This window comes from Dipodomys spectabilis, unplaced genomic scaffold (assembly GCF_019054845.1).
Source record: "Dipodomys spectabilis isolate Male_0828 unplaced genomic scaffold, ASM1905484v1 ptg000080l, whole genome shotgun sequence".
NCBI lineage: Eukaryota > Metazoa > Chordata > Mammalia > Rodentia > Heteromyidae > Dipodomys > Dipodomys spectabilis.
The window spans coordinates 541,405-554,867 of NW_024870757.1; the positions used below are offsets into that span (position 1 = coordinate 541,405).

The following is a 13,463-nucleotide window of genomic DNA, read 5'->3' on the forward strand; positions in this document are numbered from 1 at the left end:
GCTGAATGGTCTTCTTGGAGGGCACTGCGAAGAGGAAAAACAAAACAACAACAACAACAAAAATCTCCATTTCCTGGGGAGCTGCGAGGGGACGCGGCGCGTGGAACACGAAGGAGACAGTTTGAGGGACGTGGTTACCCCACGTCCACGGCCGTGATCACGGCCAAGGTCATTCCCAAACCCGACCGTTATTCCAAGTACCAAAAAAAAAAACATGGGGCTGGGAAGGTGGCTCAGTGGTAGAGCGCTTGCCTTGCATGCCTGAGGCCCTGGGTTCGATTCCTCAGCACCACATAAGAAAAAAGAAAAAAAAGCTGGAAGTGGCGCTGTGGCTCAAGTGGTAGAGCGCTAGCCTTGAGCTGAAGAGCTGAAGGACAGCCCCCAGGCCCAGAGTTCAGGCCCCACGACCGGACCCCCCTCCCCAAAAAAAAAAAAACACAAGCAAAAACAAACAAAAAACCCGAGGGACTTCTGTCACTGTAGATGGCACTCACTTTGGTGGCAGAATGACACCGTTTTTGTTTTTGTGCCAGTCCTGGATCTTGAACTCAGGGCCTGGGCGCTGTCCCTGAGCTGCTTTTGCACAAGGCTAGCGTTTTACCACCTGAGCCACAGCACCACGTCTGGCTTTTTCTATGTAGGTGATACTCAGGTATCAAACCCAGGGCTTTGTGCATGCTAGGTACTAAGCCACCTCCCTGCCCTTCTATTGTGTTAGGTTTTTAAAAAGAAGTTGCCAAGCAACCAGAGTCAAGCATCCTCTGCTCCAGACGTGACCAGCCTTTCAGTTAAAGACCTAGTAGGTTCTCTGGTGTGGTACCACATCTGGAGAGAGACTGAGTGACAGAGAACCCTTAAAGAGTAGTTGACTCACCAAAATGTAGAAGCGTGGAGGTGGACGCAGAGGCCAGCAATGGTATTTGCCACGCCTACTCCGGTGGAGTCTACTTAACATGGGAAACCTGCTTTCAGATCTGAGGATGGGGCTTCAAAGAGGCCTACCTCCTGGAAAGGCTGGCAAGCCCCTGGGAAAGATGTGTTTCTGTTCCTGTTTTTCTTTTCTTCACTGTGTAGGAGTGCCTATCAATCTTTTACTGCTCCTGCTGCTTGTTCTACTTACTCATGCTCAATGTTCCCTTATTCAAGGCTCTTTCTTGGAAGTGTTGATGACTCCAACATCTGATGAGTGTCTTGAAAATATGACTAACTCACCAGAGTTAAGTGCTACCCTGAAAGCCCCTCTTATGGAGGCTAGTAGACAAGTCATAAGTAAATATAAAAGTATTGGGGGTTTCATGACGTCACTTCAGCAGAAGGAATTGTAAGAGATTTACAAGAAGCTGTAGGCATGGCTAGAGCAAAAAGAGTGTATGGCTATTGGAGACTTCCCTTTAATCCTGAAGCATATACAATAGACTCATATAGATATCCTGTAGATAAGAAAGATGTAGAGGGATATTTAGACCAAAAGCTAAATAAGATTCCTAAAACGTTGGTAGATGAAAGGTGGCAATGGCTTATCAGAGGAAAATGGTGGGATCCTCTATTATCTAGAGGACCCCAAAGACTTCCCCCAGATCCACAGCCTTTTACAGGTGTGTATGATAAGGATGGCAACCGTTGGGTAAACTACTTAGGAGAAAGAACTTCCTATTACTCTCTTTCATTTACTGAGAGACTTGCTAGATCTAGGCCTCCTTGGTGCTTGCTATTAAAGAAGGAACAAGAAAGATCTTATGATACAGTTAAGGCCTCTATAGAGTAGAGTAAACGATTATGTGAAAGGGTTACAGAAAAGACACTATGAGCTTGAATTTGATATATGGCCAGATTTAACTAAGTATACTGAATATCATGATTTTTGGCCACAAATTGGGGACCCTCTAAAGAATGGCAAAGAAACACAATTGCTTAGAAAAGATTTAAAATGTATAAAGTACAAAACTAAACAAAAGTAATAATAAAGTACTAGAGTTCATGCCTTTCTGTCCAGCACCTTGCCCATATGCTCTAGTTAATGGTTAATAGGTGATAAACATCAAAACCAATTGTATTTCTTAAAAATAGAAGTAAAGCTGAAAACAAGTGCCTGTCGTCATAGCTCGTCATCCAAAAAAACAAGATCAGGCAACCAAATGGTGACCACCCAAGAATGAAGCCTTGCAGCAAGATTGTGTAACCTTTTGCCCTTTCTCATGGAAAGTTTTGCTATAAAAGCTTGTTATCCTCTGCAATAAATCACACTCAGCATTCACTCATGTGTGTGGGTTGTCTGTTTGCCATCTTCCCATCTATTCCAGTTCCTCCACTAGGTGTCCTCTGTCGTCCCGACAGAGCCGGTCCGCAGCAGGTATTGATGCCCTGTGTCCACAGCAGACAGACTGATTTGCAAAAAGGCCATCAGAACTGTGGGTATTCCTCAGAGCAAAAAAAAAAAGGGGGGGGGGGAACAAGAAAAAAAAGGGATAGGAATCACACCTATCCTGACTTTAAGCCCTTCCTGGGTCCTCGGTTCCAATCCAAGTCACGGTATCATTTATGTTATGTTTTTAAAAGAGGTTGCCGAGTAAGAACCACACCATGCACGTGGAATTCAGATAAGGGGTAGGTTTATTCATCGTTCCGGCTGGCACTAGGCCATGTTGGCACTCCAAGCGGCTGGGAAAGGCCTGAGAAAGAAGTCGTCTAGCCCTGGGCTAGGCCTTATCTAGGGTAGGGATGGGGAAAGGTGTGGCCAATCAAATCCAGATATGACCTCAGCAAGTGCAGATGTGCCCTCTTCCAGGTATGCCAGTTGCCTAGGTAATGCAGGTACTGGGCAGAGACTTTGCTGCGAGGAGGGTGGAGTCTGCTCGCCATCCAGGAGCAGACCTTACATATTGTATTCCCAGGCCTAGGCTGGGAAGGTGGCTCAGTGGTCGAGTGCTTGCCTTGTATGCCTGAGGCCCTGGGTTCGATTCCTCAGCATCAAATAAGCAGAAAAGGCTGGAAGTGGTGCTGCGGCTCAAGTGGTAGAGTGCTCACCTTGAGCTGAAGAGCTGAGGGACAGTGCCCAGAACCAGAGTTCAGGCCCCTTGACTGACCAAAAAAAAAAAAAAAAAAGAGCAAGTGCAATGTTAAGAGTTGTCTTTTCTTGATTCTATTTGTGAATAATTATTCATAAAAGGGATTCTAGAAGTGAAGCCAGATAGACTAGGAAAAATGAAGCATGGTAAATGAATGCCAGGGATTCAAAGATTCAAGCTTAAAGTTTGTCCATCTACTTCCCTTGGGATTAAGGGAACAAAGTAATTTTGGGGAAAATGAAACCAGATAGACTAGGAAAAATGAGGTATGGTCAGTTAATAGCAAATACAGGAGATATTCCTTCATGTACTTTCCTTAGATTAAGGGAACAGCCAGGCGCTGGTGGCTCACGCCTGTAATCCTAGCTACTCAGGGGCTGAGATCTGAGGATCTGTGTTCAAAGCCAATGTGGGCAGGAAAGTCCATGAGATTCTTATCTCCAATAAAAACCACTAGAAAACTGGAAGTGGTGCTGTGGCTCAAGCAGTAGAGCACTCGCCTTGAGCTGAAGAGCTGAGGGACAGCATTCAGGCCCAGAGTTCAAGCTCCATGACAAAAAAAAAAAAAAAGATTAAGGGAACAAAAGTCATTGTGGGGGGAAATGAAGCAGGATAACTTATGGAAACTGAGGCCTGGCGTAGGCAACTCAGAAATGCGGTATCTAAAAACTTAGAAGTTCTATCCTTGCTTGAAAGAGAGGCAACTGAGTGCATTCTTTCCTGAGCTATGCATTTCTCACCCAAGGATTCACAACTGCCTGACAGGATGCCCCCAAAATGCAGATAGCAGGGTGACTCTTTGTTTCAAGGATAAGGATCTGTTTTATGGCAGAATGCATTCTTACTTAGAAACTCAGAGAATAACACCAGGTATAGTTAAAGCAAAGACAAAGCACTTAGCTTTGTATAACTTAAAGCCAACCCCCCTGCCTTTACCCTATTGTTCGACTCAAATTGGAGACCCCTGAGCAACCCTCGGAGACCACGACCAATGCAAACAGCAAAAGAGTCTTTATTTGCAAGCTTGAGCCTGGACTCATAATCATCACTGACGCAGAGGGTCAGAGTTGTGAGGCCCAACCACATGTTCAGTAGGGTTCTTATAGGGTTCCAGCAAATAGGAGGGGGGTTAAGGTTCATGGACTTCTACATCATTGGTCAGCATTTCGCGGGCAAGTTTTGAGAAGCCCTGACCCTGCAGCTGCTTCTCCCAACTGACCATCCCGTCCATTTTCCAGTAACTGGGGTTGTGTTTCTCAACTCTTATCTAACTGGGGCTGCTAGGGGTATAATGAGTATAATTGCAGTTTCAATTGCGAGCTTTCTGAGAACCTTCCAAGAACTGGTGTTTCCAATCATTGTTTTGTCCCTTAAGTTTAACCTGAGGTCAGTTTTACAGGAGATGATGGCTTGTTTTTAGAATGGAGTTAGATTAGTCCTTCACTATAAATACCCAACAGCACAAGGAGCTGTGTGTGTCTTTGGCTATCTTCTTGTTTGTGTCTGTGTCTTTGTGTCCCTATGAGAGCACCCACACTCTGCTAGAGTGTGCCCCTGCCCTTCTGTTTGCTTTTTTGTCCCATTTGCTTGTTTATTTAATAAAGCTCTGCCAAGTTTTCTTACTTAACATGTACTTAACATGGCTCCAGGAGTGGCAAGTAGGGTTACTTTTGTTCTCAGTGCTGCCTTGGCCCTGGTCCAGGTCAAGGAAGGAATCTGGGGACATTCTGAGCAGTGGCTGGGTGAGAACTTACAGTGCTCACTGAACAGTGTGATCGTAGCAGTTGACTGAACTCTGCCCAGTGCCCACTGGAGCTCTGACCTCATCAGGGAGCCCAGCGTCTAGCAGGGGCATGACAGAACTTATCCTGGGTCTTTTAGGGGAGCAACAGGGCATGGAGGCAAAGATCCGCTTTGAAGACCCTGGTGGGGATGTCTCAGCCCAGCGCTGAGCGCCTTGTCTACACTTCTCACCCCTGGGTGTTCTCTGTTATGACCTCAGTGGAGTTTTCAGTTGGTGCTAATTAGCTCCTGGCTTAATGACCCATGGGACCTTGTGACTGTCTTGGGCCTAACTTTTACAGCTGCTGCTTCCTCCATGGTCCCTCTGTAGGACTTGTCAGTGCCCTGGCTGGTGACAGGGTAATGGCGGCTCTGGATGGGGAGATGAGCTCATCATCTTCCTCCTTCCTCAGGGAACCAACTCCATAAACCTCACAATCTATAACTGTGAGATCCAGACAGCCTGCGTTCATCAGTGGCGACAGCTCTGTGCCTGTTCCAAAGGCAGAGATCCACCATGGTGAGTCTCCTTGTGACATGCACTCCTGGCTTATTTGGGGGATTGGGTTCCAATCACTAAGTTGGTAAACTTGGAGGGCAGGTGAGGACTGGGATGGGATACAAATTTCCTTTGGGCTTCAGGAAACCATGTCCAAAAAGTGCTGGACTTGTTCTGGTCTGAGAGATTGATAGGGAGTGCAACACACAACAGGCAGGAAAATGGGTGCCAGGAAGAGGGGGAGAGATGCCATTTTGAGTCTGAACCTGAAGGCTGCTGATCTTACTCGCTCTGCACCTAAGTGGGGGAGCTAATCAGAGAGGTGACACATTCTAGGTAGATGTTTCTAATCTTCAGCTTTTGTCCCTCTTCTCTTTATGAGTGTGTACACGTGTGCACACATGCGCATACACACACGCACAGCTCAGGTCTTCATTTCACAAATACGGTCATTATGTGGATGGCTTTGAAGTTGTACTGTTTTCTTTCTTCGGTTCACTTCTGAAAGGCATGACTTAAAATCACCATTGATGAAGACTCCAGTCTCTGGAGCCAGGAAAGCTATGGTCCTTTGCTGACTCTTCCGACAAACTTGAGGGTCTGGGAGTTCCAAACAGGGTGTCTCCGCCTTTCCACCACTGAGGAAGGAGTAGAAGGCACTATCACCCTGACTGATAAGTAGGGTGATAGGCCTCCACATAGCTGTCCCCTAGAAAATAACAGTATCATCTCTTTTGCCTCATTTATAGAGTGAGCATCCTCAGTTAGTGCTTGTGAAGGTAGAGTTGTTCACTTCGAAGGTATCATGTTGCCTTGATTTCTCATGTTTCTGTGTTTCTGCATTGGTTTATTTTTTCCACATACGAGGCCACTTTGTGATGGTCTTCAGCTTCCTCTCTGTCTCTCTGTGTGTCTTTGGCTGTCTCTCTGTTTCTGTCTTTTTCCATCCCTCTGTCTCTGACTTTACCGCTCTCTATCTCTGTCTCTCTCCATCTCTGTCCCTCCCTTCCTGGTGATGAGGCATGGAACTGTTTGCTGCTTTTTTTCCTCTGCTACTTCTCTTTCTCCACCCTTTCTTTTCTCCTGCAACTCCTTTTTTTTTGGCGGGGGGAGGGGATCCGGTCGTGGGGCCTGAACTCTGAGCCTGGGCGCTGTCCCTCAACTCTTTAGCTCAAGGCTAGCGCTCTACCACTTGAGCCACAGAGCCACTTCCGGCTTTTTTCTTTTTGCTTATGTGGTGCTGAGGAATCAAACGCAGGGCCTCAGGCATGCAAGGCAAGCGCTCTACCACTGAGCCACCTTCCCAGCCCCATTGCAACTTCTTTTATGATCTTCAATGCTCTCCCTCTCTCTCTCCCTCTCTCTCTCTTCAGAGTATATTGTCTCCTGACTCTGCTCCTTCATGGAGTCTAAGTGGTGGACAGCAGGTCTTAGCTGCCATCTTTGCCACCCAACTGTCATACGAAAGACCAGGCTTTGTGGATAATGTGGTGAACATGTGAATGAAAATTGGAAGATAAGGCTATCTGGCTTGGCTTTGGCTTCATGAGTATACAATAAACACACCATGCTGGGAAATCTGAGTGGCTACTCTGACCTCCCACAAATACAGTTTGTCCTCGCAAGAGGGAGTTTCTGGGGGAGCAAGAGTTCCTATCAGAACTTAGGGTACTGGAACAAATCTACACTGAGTCCTAACTTTATACCCTTCAGACCTTCGGGCAGAATGTCACCCCCTGATCCCATGACAATGCCTTTTGGTGATTTCATCCTCTGGCTACTTTTCCTGGCCCAGGCTGGGGTTGGAGTCCTGGGGAATCTGTTTCTTTTCACAATTTATGCCCCTACATCCTGTATGGGCCCTGCCCCGAGGCCCACGCACCTGATCTTCACCAACATGTCTGTGGCCAACTTCTTGGTTCTTCTGGTTAAAGGGATTCCCCAGGTGATATTTATGTGGGGTAAAATCATTCTCCTGGACAGCACTGGGTGCAAACTCATCTACTATGTCCACAGGGTGGGCAGGGGCCTTTCTCTCTGCACCACCTGCCTGCTGAGCAGCTTTCAGGCCATCACCATCAGCCCCAAAGCGGTGGCATGGATACGGCTCAAAGAGCAAGCTAGCAAGAATGTCCGTATCTCCTGCCTTCTGTGTTGGGCTTTCAACTTGATGGCCAATCACCTTGTCCTTCAAAACATCGAGAGTGTTCAGCACAGCCACAATGCCACCCAGAGAAAGGACTATGGAATTTGCTCGTACAAAACTCCTCCTGTATCAAAGGCTACCAAAGGCACAATTGTGTTAGTGTTTCCCGACATTATATTCCTGGGCCTCATGGCTGGGACAAGTATCTACATGCTTCTTGTCCTACGCAGACATCAGCGACAAGTGAGGTACATCCATGCCCTCCGAGATACCCGCAGACTCTCTCCGGAGGCCAGGGCCACTCAAACCATCCTGCTTCTGGCAGGTGCTTTCATTTTGTTTTATTTTGCCAATTGTGCAATGTCAATTTATAATACTGTTATGTCCAAGCCTCCTGTCTGGAAGCAGTATACTACAAGTTTACTAGCGGCCACCTATCCCGCCCTCAGCCCATTGATACTGATGTTTCGAGATCCCCGAACACCGCCTTTCTGCTCATAAATGGTGATAAAAACAATCCAACGTGACACAGCTGTAACAGGAAAAAAAATCGTGTCATTTGCAGGAAAGTGGATGGAAATGGAGATTATCATATTGAACGAGACAAGCTCAAAAAGCCAACTGGGGGGCTGGGAAGGTGGCTCAGTGGTAGAGTGCTTGCCTTGCATGCATGAGGCCCTGGGTTTGATTCCTCAGCACCACATAAGCAGAAAAAGCCAGAAGTGGCATTGTGGCTCAGGTGGTAGAGCACTAGCTGAAGAGCTCAGGGACAGCACTCAGGCCCAGAGTTCAGGCCCCACAACCACCATCAACAACAACAACAAAAGCCAACTGGTCCATGTGCTCACTTGCTTGTGGAAGGAAGACCTAAGAGACACATAGCTTCCGGAAGGCGCCATGTATATTATGTGATTTTTTTTTTTTTGGGTCCAGTCGTGGGGCCTGAACTCTGGGCCTGGGCACTGTCCCTCAGCTCTTCAGTTCAAGGCTAGCGCTCTACCACTTGAGCCACAGCGCCACTTCCGGCTTTTTTCTTTTTGCTTATGTGGTGCTGAGGAATAGAACCCAGGGCCTCAGGCATGCAAGGCAAGTGCTCTACCACTGAGCCACCTTCCCAGCCCCGATTTTTTTTTTTTTGTCAGTTGTGGATCTTGAACTCTGGGCCTGGGCGCTGTCCCTCAGCTCTTCAGCTCAAGGCAAGCACTCTACCACTTGAGCTACTTCCGGCTTTTGCTGTTTATGTGGTGCTTAGGAATCGAACCCAGGGCCTTTAAAGAAAGCACTCTACCACTGAGCCACCTTCCCAGCCCCTATTATGTGGTTTTTAACTATGAGACTTTCCAGGTACATGGCGGGAGGCAAGGAGGGAGAGGGAATGATGGAGGTTGAGAAACAGTGAAAGACATTGCGGTGATGTGTGAGGAGGTCATGAGAACTCTCGGTGAAGACTGAGGACCCCTAAGGGTGGGAGCACGGGGAAAGAGCAAACACTAGAAAGGGCTCATCTGATTTAAATGTAACATTCACACGTCTGAAATACCATGGTGAAACTGCCTGCTACAAATACGCACTTAAACATGGCTGAGAGGAAACTAAGGCAGGTTGTGTTGGAGTGGGTGCCAGGAAGAGGAGGAGGGTGGATGAGGATGGATATGATTGCGTACTTTATATATTTTTTTTTTGGGGGGGGGGTTCCGGTCATGGGGCCTAAACTCTGGGCCTGGGCACTGTCCCTCAGCTCTTCAGCTCAAGGCTAGTGCTCTACCACTGGAGCCACAGCGCCACTTCTGGCTTTTTTCTTTTTGCTTATGTGGTGCTGAGGAATCAAACCCAGGGCCTCAGGCATGCAAGGCACGCGCTCTACCACTGAGCCATCTTCCCAGCCCCCTGATTGCGTACTTTATTTGCACATATGAAAAGAGAACAATAAAACCTGTTGAAAGTATTTTTGGAGGGGGTTGTAAGGGAGAATGGGGAAGGAAATGTGTTTGGTGGAGACACATTCTATGTGTGTCTGGAAATGTCACCATGAGTCCCGCTCCTGTACAACCAATGCATGTGAATGTATCTCTTCTTTTTTTTTCTTTTATTTTGGTGTTGGTCCTAGGGCTTGAACTCAGGGCCTGGGGGATGTCCTGAGCTTTTGCTCAAGGCTAGCACTCTACTTGCTTGAGCCACAGCACCACTTCTGGATTTTTTTAAATTTTTTAAAAATTTTTTTGGTGATTAATCAGAGACGAGTCTCATGGACTTTCCTGCCTGGGCTGGCTTCAAACCTCAACCTTCAGATCTTAGCCTCCTGAGAAGCTAGGTTTATAGGCATGAGCCACCAGTGCCCAGCTGTGAATGCATCTCTTTAAAAAAGTCAAAATGTGAATGAATCTCTTTAAGAAATCCAAAATTGGGCTGGGAAGGTGGCTCAGTGGTAGAGTGCTTGCCTTGCATACATGAGGCCCTGGGTTCAGTTCCTCAGCATGCCATAAGCAGAAAAAGCCAGAAGTGATGCTGTGGCTCAAGTGGTAGCTAGCTTTGAGCTGAAGAGCTGAGGGACAGCACCCAGGCCCAGATTTCAGGCTCCACAATCAACAAAAATAAATATAGATAGATATATAGACAGACAGACAGACAGACAGACAGATAGATAGATAGAATCCCCAAATGCAGGTGGCTCAGATTTCAAGCTCCACAATGGACAAAAATAAAGAGATAGATAGATAGATAGATAGATAGATAGATAGATAGATAGATAGATAGATAGATAGATAGATAGATAGATAGATAGATAGAAAGAACCCCCAAATCCAGGTGGCTCTCCTCACCACAGTCATTTAGTTAATGAAGCAATGATGTATGGCTGTCTAGGATACGAACAACACAATGATTTCAAAGATGTTTGTATGACAAGGCCCGAATGGATATTGAATTGTATGATATACAGGGCACCCTCAACTTCACCCCAAAATATAGACAAGCAGTGAAATAAACTCATTCCATGTACTGTGTGGTTATATATAGTTATTTTGAAATAGTTGATGGAACTATGGAGGTAAGTTTGGGTCAGAACTCATTTACTAGATATTTAATCGACTGCCTAAGGAAGTAGAGCAGATGAATTTTAAGTCTCAGAGGGCGAGGGGGACAGAGAGAGGAGAGGAGACAGAGAATGAGAGAGAAAAATGTTGAAAAGCAGACATTAAGCCAGGCACTGGTGACTCACATCTGTAATCCCAGCTACTCAGGAGGCTGAGATCTGAGGATCACAGTTCAAAGCCAGCCCAGGCAGGAAAGTCTGTTGGATTGTCATCTCTAGTGAACCACCAAAAAGCCAGAAGTGGTACTGTGGCTCAAGTGGCAGCATGCAATTCTTGAGCAAACTAAGCTCAGGGACAGTGCCCAGGCCCTCAGTTCAATCCCCAGGACTGGCAAAGATATTAAAACAGATGTAAGTTTTCTAAATGGGCACGGTAGCTCACACCTATAGCCACTGCTACTTGAAAGGCTAAGCCAGGGGTCGAAGGCCAGCCTGGGCAATATAACAAGACCCTACCAGGAAGGAGGGAAGGAAGAAGGGAGGGAGGGAGGGAAAGAGAAAAGGAAGGAGGAGAGAGAGGGAGAGAGAGAATGAGGGAAGCCTGTAGGGAGCTTACTGGACATTCATTCATGCTATAAGGGTTAGCAGTCATTTCAGAGATCAAAGATCATCATTTGAGGCCTGAAGATGTAGCTTAGTGGTAGTGTACCTGTAAGCACGTATAAGGGCCTGGATTTGATCTCCAGCACTTGTCCCCCTAACCCTCTCCCCCCAGCAATAAAAGCAAGATTCTCACTGGGGTGGGCACACGCTATGCGTGGCCAGGCCCCTGCCTTTCAGGTGGCATGGAGCCTCCTGCTGCTGGGAGCTGGAGGCCATGTAGGAGCCCACACCGGCTCTCGCACTACTGTGTCCATACTCATTCTGTCACAAAGGTACCTGGTGGGCATATATATAACGGAATTCAAGGGCCTGCCCACAGTGGTATGGAAGATAAACTGTGGTTTATTCACAAAACAGAAATGGGTTCAGCCTCGAGAAAAGACAGCAGCCTGGGTGATTCACACTCATCTTACTGAGCGAGAGGCCAGACTCAAGGAAAGAATTGTTGACCTGAAATTCAAAAACAGGCAGAAGCCAGACACGGGTGGCTCACGCCTGTCATCCTAGCTACTCAGGAGGCTGAGATCTGAGGATCAAGGTTCAAAGGCAGCCCAGGGAAGAAAGTCCGTGAGACTCTTGTCTCCAATTAACCACCAGGAAATCGGAAGTGGCGCTGTGGCTCAAGGGGTAGAGTGCTTGCCTTGAGCTGAAGAACTGAGGAACAGCGCCCAGGCACAGAGGTCAAGACCCACGACCAACAACAAAAAAAAAAAGAACAGCTGGTGTGGTAGCACGTACCTGCAGTCCCAGCCCTTAGGAGGCTGAGGCAGAAGAAGGGAGAGTTTAACCCAGCTGGGGCACAGCAAGTCCCTGTCTGAAAGGGAGTAGGGGCCAACAGGACCGTTTTTTTCCATTGTTCTCTGATTTTTTCTTTCCTTCTTGATTGTTGCTGGCCAGCTGTCTGGCTATCTCTCTTTTCTTTGTGCCAGTCCTTGGGCTTGAACTCAGGGCTTTGGTTCTGTTCCTGAGCTTTTTTTGCTAAAGGCTAGCACTCTACCACTTGAGCCCCAGCTCCACTTGCAGCTGTTTGTTGTTGTTGTTAGTCATGGGGTTTGAACTCTGGGCCTGGGCGCTGTCCTTCAGCTCTTCAGCTCAAGGCTAGCGCTCTACCACTTAAGCCACAGTGCCACTTACAGCTTTTTCTGCTTATGTGGTGTTAAGGAATTGAGCCCAGGGCTTCATGCATGCAAGGAAAGCACTCTACCACTGAGCCACCTTCCCAGCCCAGCTTTTTTTTTTTTTTTTTGTAGTTTATTGGAGATAAAGAGTCTAACAGCCAGACACCGGTAGCTCACACCTGTAATCCTAGCTGAGATCTGAGGATCGTGATTCAAAGCCAGCCTGGGCAGGAAAGTCCGTGAGACTCTTATCTCCAATGAATCACTAGAAAACCAGAAATGGCGCTGTGGCTCAAGTGGTAGAGTGTTCATCTTGTGCTGAAGAGCACAGGGACAGCACCCAAGCCGAGTTCAAGCCCCACTACCGACCAAAAAAAAAAAAAAAGTCTAACAGATTTTGCTGCCTAGGCTGGCTTTGAACTGTGACCCTTAGCTCTTGCATCTAAAGAAGACAGGCATCAGCTACCAGGACCCAGCCGCTATTTTCTTCTAACTACTTTCTGCTCATGAACAGAAAGGGCTTCAAGAATGATTTGCTTGATTTCACAGGAAACTATCTAAGCCAGAAAGAAAGACTAAAAGAATCAAAATGGAATTAGAAAAACACACATTGGATGAGTTTAACCAGTTCATCTTGTAAAGTGACACAACCACCACTTAGTGGTTAGTGGCATAGATTCCATAGTGGAAGGTGACATGTGGTAATAAACACTATTTCAAAATCTAACACTGTCACTTCTCATATCATTTTGCGGGCCATCAAAATATAGACAAGTGAACACACAGATATAATAAGAGTGCACAAAGGCACGGGGCATGTACATATACACACACCACTATCTTGCATCAGATGATTTTCTTCAAGGTGTGGAGATTGTTGAATGGCCAAGCAAAGTTCAGCAGAGATGCAAGCTTGGTGGTCCTCAGGGGAGGACCACTTTCTTCTTCTTTGTGCAGGTGAAGAGGAGGCTGCAGGAAGTGGAGTGTCCGCTCATGAGAAGGAAAGGGCTGAGGGCTGGGAAACAGCCCATAGCAAACGCCCCCATATGGTGCAGCACAGGGCTGGGGTTGTAAATCACAGTCAAGCAAGTCTGACAGATGCAGGACAGGGTGTAAAAGGAGACAAAGGCGCTCACCAGGAGGAGGAGGATTATGGTAG

The 13,463-nt window shown here is 47.0% G+C and overlaps 1 protein-coding gene across 1 annotated transcript; it reads left to right on the forward strand.

Moving 5' to 3' along the window:
- The first annotated feature begins 4,918 nt into the window (after nucleotides 1-4,918).
- Nucleotides 4,919-7,993, forward strand: LOC122110580 (vomeronasal type-1 receptor 4-like). The gene is made up of 4 exons (XM_042683163.1): nucleotides 4,919-4,991; nucleotides 5,179-5,207; nucleotides 5,261-5,367; nucleotides 7,219-7,993. The coding sequence occupies exons 1-4, from the start codon at nucleotides 4,919-4,921 to the stop codon at nucleotides 7,991-7,993; spliced, it is 984 nt and encodes a 327-aa protein (XP_042539097.1).
- Nucleotides 7,994-13,463: the final 5,470 nt, after the last annotated feature.